At 36.3% G+C, this 17,122-nt stretch overlaps 1 protein-coding gene across 1 annotated transcript in view; it reads left to right on the top strand.

Moving 5' to 3' along the window:
- Window positions 1-17,122, top strand: part of DHX57 (DExH-box helicase 57) — a 170,851-nt gene that overhangs the window by 97,405 nt on the left and 56,324 nt on the right. Inside the window, exons 17-20 of the mRNA XM_053711925.1 lie at window positions 10,735-11,011; window positions 13,396-13,491; window positions 15,124-15,207; window positions 16,236-16,373. Of these exons, the coding sequence (XP_053567900.1) occupies window positions 10,735-11,011; window positions 13,396-13,491; window positions 15,124-15,207; window positions 16,236-16,373 (595 nt within the window). The remainder of the gene's footprint in view (window positions 1-10,734; window positions 11,012-13,395; window positions 13,492-15,123; window positions 15,208-16,235; window positions 16,374-17,122) is intronic.

Genomic DNA, 17,122 nt, shown 5'->3' on the forward strand with positions numbered 1-17,122 from the left:
AAAGAGACATTGGACTTAAAACATTTCTTTCGGGGACAAAAAAAAAAGTGCATCAATCCACATTTTATGTCTCAAATATATTAAACGTATAAATTAAAGCTGTTTATATTTAATCAGGTGATGTATCTTGGTATTGTGTCAATTCTTATTAGGAGGTTGCTGCTTTTACAGAGGGTTTTATTATTTTGTTTCTTTGCATGTTTGTTTAAAGAGACAGTCTACACCAGAATTTGTATTGTTTAAAAAGATAGATAATACCTTTATTGCCCATTCCCTAGTTTTGCATAACCAGTACAGTTATATAAATACACTTTTCACCTCTGTGGTTACCTTGTATCTAAGCTTTGCAGACTGCCCCCTTATATCAGTTCTTTTGACAGACTTGCATTTTAGCCAATAAGGCTGACTCCTGGATAACTCTATGGGAGTGAGCACAATGCTATCTATATGACACACACAAACTAGTATTGTCTAGCTGTGGAAAAACTGTCAAAATGCACTGAGATAAGAGGCAGCCTCCAAGGGCTTAGAAATTAGCATATGAGCCTACCTAGGTTTAGCTTTCAACAAAGAATACCAAAATAACAAAGCAAACGTGATGATAAAAGTACATTGGAAAGTTGTTCAAAATTGCATGCCCTATCTGAATCGTGAAAGTTTAATTTTAACTAGACTGTCCCTTTAATCTTATATTGTAAAAAAATCTTTAGAAACTGGTACTTATATATTTAAGAGGGGAAGTTGATGTACTTTTATTCTCAACGCATTATGTTTAGAAAGAATTCCCATTCTTGCAACGTTTTATATTAGTTTGCATTAGTTATATATCTTGCAACATGTTTTATATTAGTTTGTATTAGTTATATATCTTGCAACATGTTTTATATTAGTTTGTATTAGTTATATATCTTGCAACATGTTTTATATTAGTTTGTATTAGTTATATATCTTGCAACATGTTTTATATTAGTTTGTATTAGTTATATATCTTGCAACATGTTTTATATTAGTTTGTATTAGTTATATATCTTGTAACATGTTTTATATTAGTTTGCATTAGTTATATATCTTGCAACATGTTTTATATTAGTTTGCATTAGTTATATATCTTGCAACATGTTTTATATTAGTTTGTATTAGTTATATATCTTGCAACATGTTTTATATTAGTTTGTATTAGTTATATATCTTGCAACATGTTTTATATTAGTTTGCATTAGTTATATATCTTGCCACATGTTTTATATTAGTTTGCATTAGTTATATATCTTGCAACATGTTTTATATTAGTTTGTATTAGTTATATATCTTGCAACATGTTTTATATTAGTTTGTATTAGTTATATATCTTGCAACATGTTTTATATTAGTTTGTATTAGTTATATATCTTGCAACATGTTTTATATCAGTTTGTATTAGTTATATATCTTGCAACATGTTTTATATTAGTTTGTATTAGTTATATAATTATCTTGCAACATGTTTATATTAGTTTGCATTAGTTATATATCTTGCAACATGTTTTATATTAGTTTGCATTAGTTATATATCTTGCAACATGTTTTATATTAGTTTGTATTAGTTATATAATTATCTTGCAACATGTTTATATTAGTTTGCATTAGTTATATATCTTGCAACATGTTTTATATTAGTTTGCATTAGTTATATATCTTGCAACATGTTTTATATTAGTTTGTATTAGTTATATATCTTGCAACGTTTTATATTAGTTTGTATTAGTTATATATCTTGCAACATGTTTTATATTAGTTTGCATTAGTTATATATCTTGCAACATGTTTTATATTAGTTTGCATTAGTTATATATCTTGCAACATGTTTTATATTAGTTTGTATTAGTTATATATCTTGCAACATGTTTTATATTAGTTTGCATTAGTTATATATCTTGCAACATGTTTTATATTAGTTTGTATTAGTTATATATCTTGCAACATGTTTTATATTAGTTTGTATTAGTTATATATCTTGCAACATGTTTTATATTAGTTTGTATTAGTTATATATCTTGCAACATGTTTTATATTAGTTTGCATTAGTTATATATCTTGCAACATGTTTTATATTAGTTTGTATTAGTTATATATCTTGTAACATGTTTTATATTAGTTTGTATTAGTTATATATCTTGCAACATGTTTTATATTAGTTTGTATTAGTTATATATCTTGCAACATGTTTTATATTAGTTTGTATTAGTTATATATCTTGCAACATGTTTTATATTAGTTTGCATTAGTTATATATCTTGCAACATGTTTTATATTAGTTTGTATTAGTTATATATCTTGCAACATGTTTTATATTAGTTTGTATTAGTTATATATCTTGCAACATGTTTTATATTAGTTTGTATTAGTTATATATAGTTACATATAGAATAATTCCACATTAGGAGCTAGAAGGACATTTTTTAACGTTATGGCTCCCAGAATCTGTAAATCCCTGATATAAGCCATTCTCAATACACAGTTAGACTCTAAATCCCTAAAATATATTTCTCTTGTTAAGTGTATCCAGTCCACGGATCATCCATTACTTATGGGATATATTCTCCTTCCCAACAGGAAGTTGCAAGAGTCCACCCACAGCAAAGCTACTATATAGCTCCTCCCCTAACTGCCATTACCAGTCATTCTCTTGCAAGTCTCAACATAGATAGGAGGTCGTGAGAGTCTGTGGTTTTTTATACTTAGTTTATTTCTTCAATCAAAAGTTTGTTATTTTTAAATGGCACCGGTGTGCTGTTTATCTCAGGCAGTATTTGGAAGAAGAATCTGCCTGCGTTTTTTCTATGATCTTAGCAGACGTAACTAAGATCCAGTTGCTGTTCTCACACATTCTGAGGAGTAAGGTACTTCAGAGGGGGAATGGCGTGCAGGTTTTCCTGCAAATAAGGTATGTGCAGTAAAATATTTTTCTAAGGAATGGAATTGACTAAGAAAATACTGCTGATACCGAAGTAATGTAAGTACAGCCTTTAAATGCAGTGAAAGCGACTGGTACCAGGCTGATTGATAGAGATATATGCTAAGGTATGTGCAGTAATATATTTTTCTAAGGAATGGAATTGACTAAGAAAATACTGCTGATACCGAAGTAATGTAAGTAAAGCCTTAAATGCAGTGATAGCGACTGGATCAGGCTTATTAATAGACATACATACTCTTATAAGAATGTGTTTTAAAAACGTTTGCTGGCATGTTTAATCGTTTTTTAACATATGTTTGGTGATAAAACTTATTGGGGCCTAATTTTTCCACATGGCTGGCTTAAATTTTGCATAGAAACAGTTATAGGGAAGGTAATCCACAGCTCAGCTGTGGCAGTTTTGTTGTGTCTGTTTAAAAAAATGTCGTTTTTTTTTTTGTTTTGTTTTTTATCTGTTTTTTGCATTAAGGGGTTAATCATCCATTTGCAAGTGGGTGCAATGCTCTGTTAACTTATTACATGTACTGTAAAAATTTCGTTTGATTTACTGCCTTTTTTCACTGTTTTTCAAAATTTGTTTCTCTTAAAGGCACAGTAACGTTTATTATATTTGCTTGTTAACTTGATTTAAAGTGTTTTCCAAGCTTACTAGTCTCTTTATTAGTTCTAACATGTCTAACATAGAGGAGGCTCTGTGTTTATTATGTTTAAAGCCATGGTGGAACCCCATTTTAGAATGTGTACCAGATGTACTGATTTCATGTTAAACAATAAAGATCATTTTTTGTATTTAAAAACATTATCACCAGAGGATTCTGTCGAGGGGGAAGTTATGCCGACTAACTCTCCCCACGTGTCAGACCCTTTGACTCCCGCTTTAGGGACTCACGCTCAAATGGCGCCAAGTACATCAAGGGCACCCATAGCGTTTATTTTACCAGAGGATTCTGTCGAGGGGGAAGTTATGCCGACTAACTCTCCCCACGTGTCAGACCCTTTGACTCCCGCTCCAGGGACTCACGCTCAAATGGCGCCAAGTATATCAATGGCGCCCATAGCGTTTATTTTACAAGACATGGCAAAGGTTGTATATAATACACTGGCAGCAGTATTAGTCAGACTACCTGAAATTAAAGGAAAGCAAAACAGCTCTGGGGGTAGATACAGAGCATACAGACGCTTTAAGAACCATGTCTGATACTACCTCACAATATGCTTAGTCTGTGGGTGATATTTGTGACTCAGGGAAGATGATTTAACCTGATTCTGATATTTCTACATTTAAAATTTATGCTTGAGAACCTCCACTTGTTGCTCAGGGAGGCTTTAGCTGCTCTGAATGAATGTGTACAATCGCAGTGCCAGAGAAATTGTGTAGACTGGATAAATAATATGCAGTGCCGGTGTGTACTTATGTTTTTCCAATACCTAAAGAGGTTTACTAAAATTTTTCATAAGGAATGGGATAGACCAGGTGTGCCGTTCTCTTCCCCTCCTATTTTTTAGAAGAATGTTTTCTAATAGTTGCCACCACACGGGACTTATGGCAGACAGTTCCTAAGGTGGAGAGAAGAGTTTCTACTCTAGCTAAGCGTACCACTACCTCTGGCGAGGACTGTTGTGCTTTTTTAGATCCAATGGATAAAAAATGTTTATTCAACAAGGTTTTATCCTGCAGCCCCTTGCACGCATTGCTCCTGTCACTGCTGCTGCGGCGTTCTGGTTTGAGTCTCTTGATGAGGCTTTACAGGCTCCATTGGATGAATATATTTGACAAGCTTAGAGCACTTAAGCTAGCCAATTCCTTTGTTTTCTGATGCCTTTGTTCCTTTGACTAGACTAACGGCTAAGAATTCTGTTTTTTACTATACTGGCGCGCAGAGCGCTATGGCTTATATCATGGTCAGCTGTCGTGACTTTAATAAATAAGCTACTTAACTTCCCTTCAAGGGGCAGACCCTATTCAGGCCTAGTTTGAAGGAGATTATTACTTATATCACTGGAGGAAAAGATCATGCCCTTCCTCAGGACAGGTCCAAATCAAGGGACAAAAAAGGCCTAATTTTCGTGCCTTTCGAAAATTTAAGGCAGGTGTGGCATCAACTTCCTCTAAGGCAAAATAAGAGGGAACTTTTGCTCAGTCCAAGGCGGTCTGGAGACAACCGGACCTGGAACAAAGATAAGCAGGTCAAGGAGCCTGCTGCTGCCTCTAAAACAGCATGAGGAACGGACCCCCTATCTGGTAACGGATCCTATAGGGGGCAGACTTCATTCTTCGCCCAGGCGTGGGCAAGAGATGCCCAGGATCCCTGGGCATTGGAAATTATACCCCAGAGATATCTTCTGGATTTCAAAGCTTTCCCCCCCAAAAAAGGGGAGTTTTTGCCTTTCACATTTATCTGCAAACCAGATAAAGAAAGAGACATTCTTGCATTGTGTACGTGACCCATTCAGTTCCAATAGAGGAACAGGGACACAGTTTTCCTCAAATCGGTTTGTGGTTCCCAAGGAAAGGAAACCTTCAGACCTATTTTGGATCTAAAAGATCTTAAACAAATTCTTTAGAATTCTATCATTTAAGATGGAAACTATTCGTACCATCTTAACTATGATCCAGGAGAGTCAATAGAGGACTACAATGGATTTGAAGGATGCTTATCCTCACATTACGATGCATAAAGATCACCATCGGTTTTTCAGGTTTGCCTTTCTAGACAGGCATTACCAGTTTGTAGCTCTTTCCTTTGGGTTAACTACAGCCCCTAGAATCTTTATGGAGGTTCTGGGGTCACTTTGGCGGTCCTTAGGCCGCGGGGCATAGAAGTGGCCCCTTATTTAGACGACATCCTGATACAGGCGTCAAACACCCAAGTTGCCAAGTCTCATACGGACGTAGTACTGGCATTTCTGAGATCGCATGGGTGGAAAGTGAACAAGGAAAGAGTTCTCTATCCCCAATATCAAGGGTTTCCCTCCTAGGGATTCTGATAGATTTTGTAGAAATTAAAATTTACCTGACGGAGTCCAGGTTGTCAAAGTTTCTAAATTTCTGCCGTGTTCTTCATTCCATCCGCGCCCTTTGGTGGCTCAGTACATGAATGTAATCGGCTTAATGGTAGCGGCAAGGGACATAGTACCGTTTGCACGCCTACATTTCAGACCACTGCAACTATGCATGCTCAGCCAGAGGAACGGGGATTACACAGATTTGTTCTCCTATTAAATCCGGACCAAGAAACCAGAGATTCTCTTCTCTGGTGACTATCTCGGGTCCATCTGTCCAAGGGTATGACCTTCCGCAGGTCAGATGGGACAATTGTTACAACAGATGCCAGCCTTTTAGGTTGGGATACAGTCTGGAACTCCCTGAAGGCTCAGGGATAGTGGACTCAGGAGGAGACCCTCCTTCTAATGAATATTCTGGAACTGGGAGCGATATTCCATGCTCTTCAGACTTGGCCTCAGTTAGCAACTCTGAGGTACATCATATTTCAGTCGGACAATATCACGACTGTGGCTTACATCAACCATCAAGGGGGAACAGAAGTTCCCTAGCAATGTTAGAAGTCTTAAAATAATTCACTGGACAGAGACTCACTATTGTCTAAAAGCTATCCCTATCCCAGGTGTTGAGAACTGGGAGGCAGATTTTCTAAGTCGTCAGACTTTTCATCCGGGGGAGTGGGAATTCCCTCCGGAGGGGTTTGCACAAGATCAAGCAGGAGAGTGCTTTGGTGCTTTTGACAGCGCCTGTGTGGCCACGCAGGACCTGGTATGCAGATCTGGTGGACATGTCATCCTTTCCACCATGGTCTCTGCTTCTGAGACAGGACCCTCTACCTCAGGGTCTTTTCAACCATCTAAATATAACTAATCTGAGATGGACTGCCTGGAGACAGAACGCTTGATGCTATCAAAGCATGGCTTCTCCGAGTCAGTAATTGATACCTTAATACAGGCATAAAAGCCTGTCTCTAGGAAAATTTAACATAAGATATGGTGTAAATATCTTATTGTTATGAATCCAAGGGTTACTCATGGAGTAAAGTCTGGATTCCCAGGATATTATCTTTTCTCCAAGATGATTTTGAGAAAAGGGTTGTCAGCTAGTTCTTTAAAAGGACAGATTTCTACTCTGTCTATTCTTTTGCACAAGCGTCTGGCAGGTATTCTAGACGTTCAGGCATTTGGTCAGGCTTTGGTTAGAACCAAGCCTGTGGTTAAAAATGTTGCTCCGCCATGGAGCTTAAAGCTGGTTCTTAAGGTTCTTCAAGGAGTTCCATTTGAACCTTTTCATTCCATAGATATCAAACTTCTATCTTGGAAAGTTCCTTTTTGGTAGCTATTTCCTCGGCTCATAGAGTCTCCGAGTTATCTGCGTTGCAATGTGATTCTCCTTATCTGGTTCTCCGTACGGATAAGGTAGTCCTGTGTACCAACCTGGGTTTTTACCTAAGGTGGTATCTAACAAGAATATCACTCAAGAGATTGTTGTTCCATTCTTGTATCCTAATCCTTCTTCAAAGAATTCATTTAGCTTATGAGACTGCTGGACAGCAGCCTCCTGAAGGGATTACAGCTCATTCTACTAGAGCTGTGGTTTTCACTTGGGCCTTTTTTAAATGTGGCTTCTGTTGAACAGATTACAAGACGGAGTCTTGGTCTGCGTTTCATACTTTTTCAAATTTAACAAATTTGATACCTTGCTTCTTCGGAGGCTATTTTTGGGAGAAAGGGTTTTTTACAGGCAGTGGTAACTTCCGTTTAAGTACCTGCCTTGTCCCTCCCATCATCCGTGTACTTTAGCTTTGGTATTGGTATCCCATAAGTAATGGATGATCCGTGGACTGGATACACTTAACAAGAGAAAACATAATTTATGCTTACCTGATAAATTTATTTCTCTTGTAGTGTATCCAGTCCACGGCCCGCCCTGTCACTTTAAGGCAGGTAATTTTTCCATTAAACTACAGTCACCACTGCACCCTATGGTTTTCCTTTCTCTGCATGTTTTCGGTCGAATGACTGGTAATGGCAGTTAGGGGAGGAGCTATATAGCAGCTTTGCTGTGGGTGGACTCTTGCAACTTCCTGTTGGGAAGGAGAATATATCCCATAAGTAATGGATGATCCGTGGACTGGATACACTACAAGAGAAATAAATTTATCAGGTAAGCATAAATTATGTTATATATAAACTGAAAGCAGGAAATGCATACGTGTGAATAACTGATACTTCTATATTCATGCTCACTGGTGAAGTACAATTCCCAGGTTTCCAAAAAAGTGCATAGTTTTGAATGATGTTTAAAGTATAAGAAAACTGGGTTGCATGTGTCTCTTAAAGGACCAGTAAATACAGTAGCTTTGTATAATCAACAATTGCATAATTAAAAAGACAATGCAATAGCACTTAGTCTGAACTACTAATCCCTCTCTTTTTTTCTTTCATTATTTGTATAGAGAATACAATTTTAAACAACTTTCCAATTTACTTCTGTTATCAAATGTGCTTCATTCAATTGGTATCATTGTTGAAGAAACAGCAATACTCTACTGGTAGAACCAACAACAAGAGGCATATATGTGCAGCTACCAATCACCAGCTAGCTCCCAGTAGTGCATTGCCGCTCCTAAGCCTACCTAAATATGCTTTTAGACAAAAGATAACAAAAGAACTAAGCAAATAAGATAATTTAAGTAAATTGGAAAGTTGTTTAAAATTGCATGTTCTGTCTGTTTTTTTAAAAGAAAGAAAATACCCAAACTCTTTAGCAGATATAAGTTACCGCAATGTGATTGTTAATTTTATCATTTAAAGGGACATAATAGTTAAAACCGAAATGTGCGTAAGTGCATTTCATTTTGAAATAGACGCATTTTTGTGATATATTTGTATTAATAAAAATGCTTTAGTAAAGTTATCACTGTTTCAGCATTATTCACTCATTTGCTGTGCATATCCCATGCACCCGTTTTCAAGCCCTCATCTGCTTAGAGAGCAAGAGGTGGTGTGTAATGTGTCAATGATTACTTAATTAGCATCATACAAACCGCCCCTAATTCTCTTTGTTTTCATAAATAGTGTCTAGCATTTACATTGTACTTTATTAAGTATCAACAGTGCTAAATTGTATGGGTGGGATGTGTCCGTGCATTCAACTTAGTGATACAGGTAGAAAAAGTCTTTATCTATTTGGTGCAACCCATTAAAGGTCAATCTGTAAATACACATTTGATGTTTTGGTTTTGTTTTTTTATTTACAAGACAGGAATTTCTTTGAATTTTTAACATTTAAATGAGAATTTTAAATAGGCATAAACAAAAGCTCTTTTTGTTCAATAAAAATGCAAAATGATTTCTTTTGACGTTCTAGCAGTTTACTACCCATACTGTACATGTATGAGGTCATTTGGAATTTGTCATTTTTCACATTTGAGTAAAAACTTAAAACAGTGATACTAGCTAAAAAACATAACTATTTATATATTAATTCAACAAATCTCATAGCATGTTTAAAACGATTTACAGGGATAGAACCTAAGGGGTGGGGATTACCAATCTGGGGGTGGTGTTGGTCTGGTGTGGATCAAGGCTTGGCAAATTTGAGGACCCAGTGATTCACAGATTACTGAGAGACTGGAGTGGGGATAAAAAGGGACAGATGCCTCACTGGAATTGTACTCCATCTATACAGACATAAGCATCCACTTGAGTCATTCTTGATACCAGTGAGCCATCAAATTTAAAATGAAAGGCAGCACAGGCAACTCTCACCTGCTGCACATTTTGCCCTTGATCATATTTTGTTTGTACCCTCTCCAGAATGTGGACGCCCATGCACAGAATTTTAGTTCTGGCTCTTTTTCTTTTCTTTTTTTTTAAATTCTACATATTCAAAAAACCCTGGCTCCTAAGTTTGATATCAGCTTGACAATCTTAAAGGGACATTATACACTAATTTTTTCTTTGCATAAATGTTTTATAGATGATCTATTTATATAGCCCATGAAGTTTTTTTTTTTTTTTAAATGTTTAGTTTTGCTTATTTTTAAATAACATTGCTCTGATTTTCAGACTCCTAACCAAGCCCCAAAGTTTTATGAGAATACTGTCAGCTACCTACTCCAGCTTGCTCCTGTTTGTGTAAAGGGTCTTTTCATATGCAAAAGAAGGGGGAGGGGGAGTGTCTTATTTCCCACTTGCAGTGGGCTTTCCAGCTACCTTTTCAACAAAGCTAAACTGAGAGCTTCTAAGTAAGTTTTTAAACAGTTTTATACTGGATTTTTATATCAGTATCTGTGCATCTTATTCTTTATAGTAGTGTCTATTACATGCAGTTATATGAAAATGAGTGTATACTGTCCCTTTAAGTCTAGAGTTATTTTGAGAGAGCTAGGTTTAGTTGCTCCAAGGGGAGCCGGTCAGTCATGGGCAGGGTTTTGGTAGTTGAGGGTATGTGTGGGTATTTATTGGCTTTTTTTGAGAAATTGGAACACTAAATGAGGTTATAATATTTGAACTAAGGTCCCAAATTTGGAATGGTTCCTGGAAATTTCAAGACTGGGTGGAATTATACAATGCTTAAAATTTCCTAGTATTTGAAAATACAGTAGACAGGTAAGAAGTTAGGCTTTTTTGTCTAGTAGCAATATCCCTTGACTGGTGACACTTTTTGGTATTTTTTTTTTAGTAGAAACTTTTTCTATGTAAGTTTTACACAGATCTTGTGAAACATTTAAAGATTCTTTTTATTTTTTTTTAACTTCCCTTTCAAGGATAAAAATTTTAGAGATGTTTTCTGAGTGCCGTCTAGAATCAGTCCTGGGGAGATTAATTGAGCCCCCCAACGTGGAGTCACTTCATGCCTCAAAACTGCGACTTCAGGACCTTGGAGCTTTGACACAAGAGGAGAAGCTTACACCTCTGGGGTATCATTTGGCTTCTCTTCCAGTTGATGTGAGAATTGGGAAACTTATGCTCTTTGGTGCTATCTTCAGATGTCTTGACCCTGCACTCACCATTGCTGCTAGCCTAGCCTTTAAGTCACCTTTTGTAAGTATCTTTGTTTAAAAGAATACAAATAGGGTTCTTCATTATTATACAAATGTATTTATATAGATATAATATGTTATATATAAATAGCCAAGGGCTAATTGTGTGCTCCTTTTAGAACAAAATTAAATAATGTTACAATGGGTCATGTAACACGGGTATTGTAAAGCTTTGATGTTCAACATTTTTTTGCATCCATTCTGAAATTCATAAAAATGAAATGTTCCTTTAAAGGGACATAAAACCCCTAAAAATTATTTCATTAATCAGATAGAGAAAACAATTTTATACAACATTCCAATTTACTTCTCTTATCTAATTTGCCTCATTCTTTAGATATCCTTTGTTGAAGAAATAGCAATGCACATGTGGCAACTATGTGCAGCCACCAATCAGCATTAACTGAGCCTATTTATATATACTTTTCAATAAAGGAGCTAATTAGATAACAGAGGTACATCGGAAAGTTGTCTAAAATTGCATGGTCTTTCTAAGTCATGAAAGAAAATAATTTGGGTTTCATGTCCTTTTATGACAGAGCACAGCTAAACTGCATTTATTAACTATTATTGCCCCAAGACAGAACCATTCTATCCTTTTCTTTAGAGAGATACTGTACTAACCTAAAGAGCAGCATTTAAACTAGTAGGCATTTTTGCCTGAAAAATAATTTAATAAAAATGTGAGTACATTTAAACTAGTATACTTAGTGGTTATTAACAGGAAGTATGTATCCACCAAAGGTGATTAATAGTTAGGGTTGACAGTTGCCCAGCATTCAACCAAACTGTCCAGTAATTTAGCAGGCTGTCCAGTAAAATCTTCACAAAAATACTGGACACTTAAATGTCCATTTTTAAAAAACATATTTTACTGTCCATGGGTTTTAGTTTAAAGTAAAATGCCTCATATGCCACAATGCATTACAAATATGTAGCAGAAAGAAATAAGTGACAGTTAAGGGGGTCAAATCATTGCTGTTTATTTGTGGTGCAGCAGCTGAGAAAGTAAAATGGTTCATTTATATGTTACTGGCAGCCGTGTGGTAAAATGACTGCTCAGTTGTGAAAATATACATGGTTGGATACAGAGTGGGGGGCTTTTGGGAGGGAGCATTGTATGACCCCAGCTACCATTGTGCCCAGTCACCTAGAGATTGTGTAGTATTTTTGTGGTGGACAGCTGGCAAATCTATTAACAGGAAGTAGCTATTAGGTTCTTCCTACCAGTATTCATTGACTATCAGCCAGTGGGCTTTAATAGGAGGACACAACTGATACTGGTTTAAAAACTCTTACTTCACATGCTTTCTTGAAAAATAAAAATGGTTTCAAGGCTGACCTTTGTTGATTTAGGAATAATATAAATATATATATATATATATATATATATATATATACACACACACACAAATAAATCTTTTGAAAAATATAATTTTTAAGACAATAATTCTAACTTCCGAGTGTGTGTGTGTTTGTCTATTGTTTCCCACTGCTGAATAAAATGCTGTGGATGATTGTGGCCGGACTTTTAGCCGAGGGACATTTGGCCGACGGACATTTGGCCGACGGACATTTGGCCGACGGACATTTGGCCGAAACACAAGTGGCTGTCAGATAACAGTCCGGCCACGAGATAGATAGATTTGATAGATAGATACATAGATTAGATAGATAGATCAATAGATGCAATAGATACATTTGATAGATACGATAGATAGATAGATAGATTTGATAGATAAATAGATAGATTTGATAGATAATTTCCCAGACAGAGAATTACAAGACGTGCGGTCTGGGACCCATGGTAAGGTTCCCAGAGGCAGTTGCGGCGCTCGAGGCTCTGATTAGAACAGAGCACTCTGGAACGTATCTGCCCTCGGCCGAAATCGGAACATTCTTTAGCTTTCTGTCTGTCGGCCAAATGTCCGTCTGCCAAATGTCCGTCTGCCAAATGTCCTTCTGCATTTTGTCAGAGCACCGTGGATGATATATAACTTATCATATAGAAAGATCAGTATCACATGCTTAAAGATTCTCTCAGTCATCTCTAACAAGACTGTTAGCAATACATAGCCTGACAACTCAATTATACAGGTTGTACATAACTGACCACAAAGAAAAAGCAACCTTAGTATTATGGTAAGAAGGAACAAAACCTGAATTTCAGAATTTTCTCTGCTTAAGCATAGGAGCAATAATCGGTTTCATTAACTCAGATTAAACCACATTCCGAGAGAGAAAGTTTGCTGCCCACAGGGGCAGAGCTGCAAGGTTTAAGCACATAGTTATATACAAGGTATAGCGCAATAATACAATGCTCTAACACATTACAGCATTTTATGTTTTATTTGAAATGCTGGCGTTCTGTTTTTTCTTTGTTAGGTTTGCCCCTGGGAGAAAAAGGAAGAGGCTAACAAGAAAAAGCAAGAGTTTGCCGTGGCAAACAGTGACCATTTAGCTCTGCTCCAGGGTTACAAAGTAAGTGAATGTTTTATTGTTAGATTTGGCAGACAGAGACCTTCATCAGGGTCACAATAAATGATCATAATATATATTAACATTTCACTCAATAGCAAAATAGATTATTTGATTTGTAATCATGTAATGCTGCCATTTTGTAAGCATAATTTACAAGGTTTTGCAAATAAACATCAGTTCTGGGATACACCTTTTAAAAAGATTGGTAGAATCCATGTTCTCCTTTACTGTGACCAGTTTTGGACAGATGTAATAAATAAGCTTGTGCTCTGAGCTAACCAGTCGCTGAGTAGAATGTTGCAAGCACAGGTAAATTTCACCTTCCTTAAAGTGATTGTAAAATTTAATGAATAAGTGCCCAGTATCTAAAACTAATCTTAAAAACAGGGGCACTTTCATTCATTAAACTTTACAATGAAGCTTTCTTTATGGAAAACAGACCGGCGATCCTCCGCCTGTATCTCCTGCTGTAGTCAGCACAGCGATGACAAATCTGGCTTCCTCCAATCATTGCATGCCCCACGAGTTGGATGCCAAAGGGGGTACGCTACGATTGGAGGAAGCCGGATTCGTCATCGCTGTGCTAAATAGAGCAGGAGATGCGGGGGGAGGACCATTGTAAAGTTTAATGAATGAAAGTGCCCCTGTATTTTTTTGTGTTTTTTTGTTGTTGAAATCTTTATTAGTTTTTTAAAATACATAATACAATCTTAAAGAAGATCATCGAGACAATTCTGCAAGTACAATAAAGATATTGATAAGAACAATCGAACCAAAAGTCTCTGTGTTTTCTTTTGCTCTTTAGCATATCTTTTCATCTCGATACTGAGCTAGCTCGAATGGGTACACATTTACAATGGTGAAAATGCCCCTGTTTTTAAGATTAGTTTTAGATACCGGGCACTTGTTTATTAATCTTTTCAATCACTTTAAAATATTAACCACTTGCTTTTGTGTAAAAATTGTGCTTACCCTGCACTCCCTAGAAACTGCAAATCCAACAGCAGGTTTAGGCAATGTGCAGCATTGCCGTCCCCTGCTCCAGCGCAACTAATTGTGCTAGAGCAGGAAACGTCAGTTACCTCGGATGAGCAAGTGTTGGGGAGGACTGATCTTGCCACCTCTTTTGGTTCACAACCTGGGTTGTTCTTGCTTATTGGTGGTTAAATGCTGTCCAGGGTCTGAGCCAAAAATTGTCTGGCTCCTTAGCTTAGATGCCTTCTTTTTCAAATAAATATAGCAAGAGAACGAAGAAAAATTGATAATAAGAGAATTATAAAGTTGCTTAAAATTGCATGCTCTATCTGAATCATGAAAGAAAAAAATTGGGTTTTGTATTCTTTTAATAAATGTAGCCCTTGTGGCTTCAAATAAAGGCTTGACAAATCCCTGTAGTTATCTTGTCACAGCTACTGAAAACAAACACCTGTTTCCTAATTGTTTTAATTTATTGCTGATATACCTAATGTATATACTAAAACTGTCAGCTAAAAAGTGTAGGCGGAGCCTCATTTCTGGTTAGCATCTAATTTGAGCTATATATTTTTTAAGAAGAAGTTTACTTTGCTGCTAATTGTTGCTGAGTGTTTTAGTTTTCTATCTAATCTTGTAAACTTTCCTCTGTACCATTAGGCATGGAGTTCAGTCATAAAAGAGAGCCCTCGTGCTGGATTCCAGTTTTGCAGGGACAATTTCTTATCGTCCAGAATATTGCAGGTATTTTTTATTTTTTATAAATTGTACTACACAGCCAGGTAATTTCTATTTTTGTACATATCTGATATCATGTGTAGAATACAGGCTTCCATGAAAAGCCCAAATCCATTTGTATCAGGATAAGTGAATATTTGTCTTGAGCACTATATCACTATATGGTAGCAGTGTTTGCAAAAAAATGTTTGTAACCATTTATATATATATATGTGTGTGTGTGTGTGTATATATATATATATATATATATATATATATATATATATATATATATATACATACACATAGTGCTCAATATACGTGTACACTCCCAAGTATATCTCAGTATGTGCTCATGAAAAACAATGGAGACCAGTGAAGCACTTCAAGTTGACAGTTCACATCTAAAGCAAGCTTTGATCACAAAAGCTCTGGAATTCTAACAAAACTTTATGCACATCACCTGCATTCACCATCATTGTAAGTGGTGTGGTATAGATCTTGTATATCTTCTTTGGTAATAAAGACATGCCTGTATCCAGTATCTGAGCCACAAACGTTTATTGGTGTCCTCCAGGCCTTTTTAATGTAGAACCAAAGAGTGTGTTTTTTTTTTGTTTTTTTTATACTATTTTTTGCTCATTTTTGTGAGGGGTGCCAATATTTTTTGGCGTTAACTGTATATGTATGTTATGTTCTACATAAGCCGAGAGGGTGGGCTAAACTTGAAAACAGAGATGTAGTTTTAGTTATCTTTTTAATTACAAAATATATGAAGTCATCTGTTATTTACATTCATATTTCTTTCATATAGGTGGTGAGAGTCCACAAGCCGTTGCGTATGGGATATACATTCCTACTAGGAGGAGGCAAAGTTTCCCAAACCTCAAAAGCCTATAAATACCACACACCTCAGTTTTAAACTGTGCCACACTATGCAACACTATGTTTATTTTTAGTACCTTAGCACTGCCAGAATATGACTTCTAACTTAGGAGCTCAGTACAAAGGGTTTATTTTACTGCATTGTTACAATTGCCTCTTTTTTGCTGTAGGAAATAGCCAGCTTGAAGAGACAATTTACAGAACTGCTGTCAGATATTGGGTTTGTGAAGGAAGGACTCCGAGCACGAGATATTGAGAAAAGATCTTCTCATAGGGGAGATGGCGTTATGGAGGCAACTGGTGAAGAGGTAAGAAAGAAAAAAAAAAAGCTTATGACTTTACTAAAATGTATTTAAAAGTATCAATGCATTAAAAAAAAAAACATTTTAGTAATGAAAATAATGAAAGAGTAGAACTATTTGCATTTTTTTTCCTGAGTTAGATTAAATTAAAGGGATAGTAAACGCCAAAAATGTTATTGTTTAAAAAGAAAGATAATCCCTTTATTTACCATTTCCCACTTTTGCATCACCAGCACTGTTATAGAAATATACGGCTAGATTACGAGTTTTTGTCGGTAAGGCTTGCAGTGCTAACGCTTAGTTTCTGCTCACCGCTCACCTACAAACAACGCTGGTACTACAGGTTTTTTTAAACCCGGCGTTAGCCGCAAAAAAGTGAAGCGGAGAGCAAAATTTAGCTCCACGTCTCACCTCAATACCAGCGTTGCTTACGGTAGCGGTGAGCTGGCTAAACATGCTTGTGCACGATTTCCCCATAGGAATCAATGGGGCAGAATCGGCTGAAAAAAAACCTAACACCTGCAAAAAAGCAGCGTTCAGCTCCTAACGCAGCCCCATTGATTCCTATGGGGAAATACATTTTACGTTTACAGCTAACACCCTAACATGAACCCCGAGTCTAAACACCCCTATTCTTACACTTATTAACCCCTAATCTGCTGTCCCCGACATCGTCGCCACCTACATTATATTATTAACCCCTAATCTGCTGCCCCCAACATCGCCGAACCCTACATTATATGTATTCATCCCTA

The sequence above is a fragment of the Bombina bombina genome, chromosome 4 (assembly GCF_027579735.1).
Source record: "Bombina bombina isolate aBomBom1 chromosome 4, aBomBom1.pri, whole genome shotgun sequence".
NCBI classification, from domain to species: domain Eukaryota; kingdom Metazoa; phylum Chordata; class Amphibia; order Anura; family Bombinatoridae; genus Bombina; species Bombina bombina.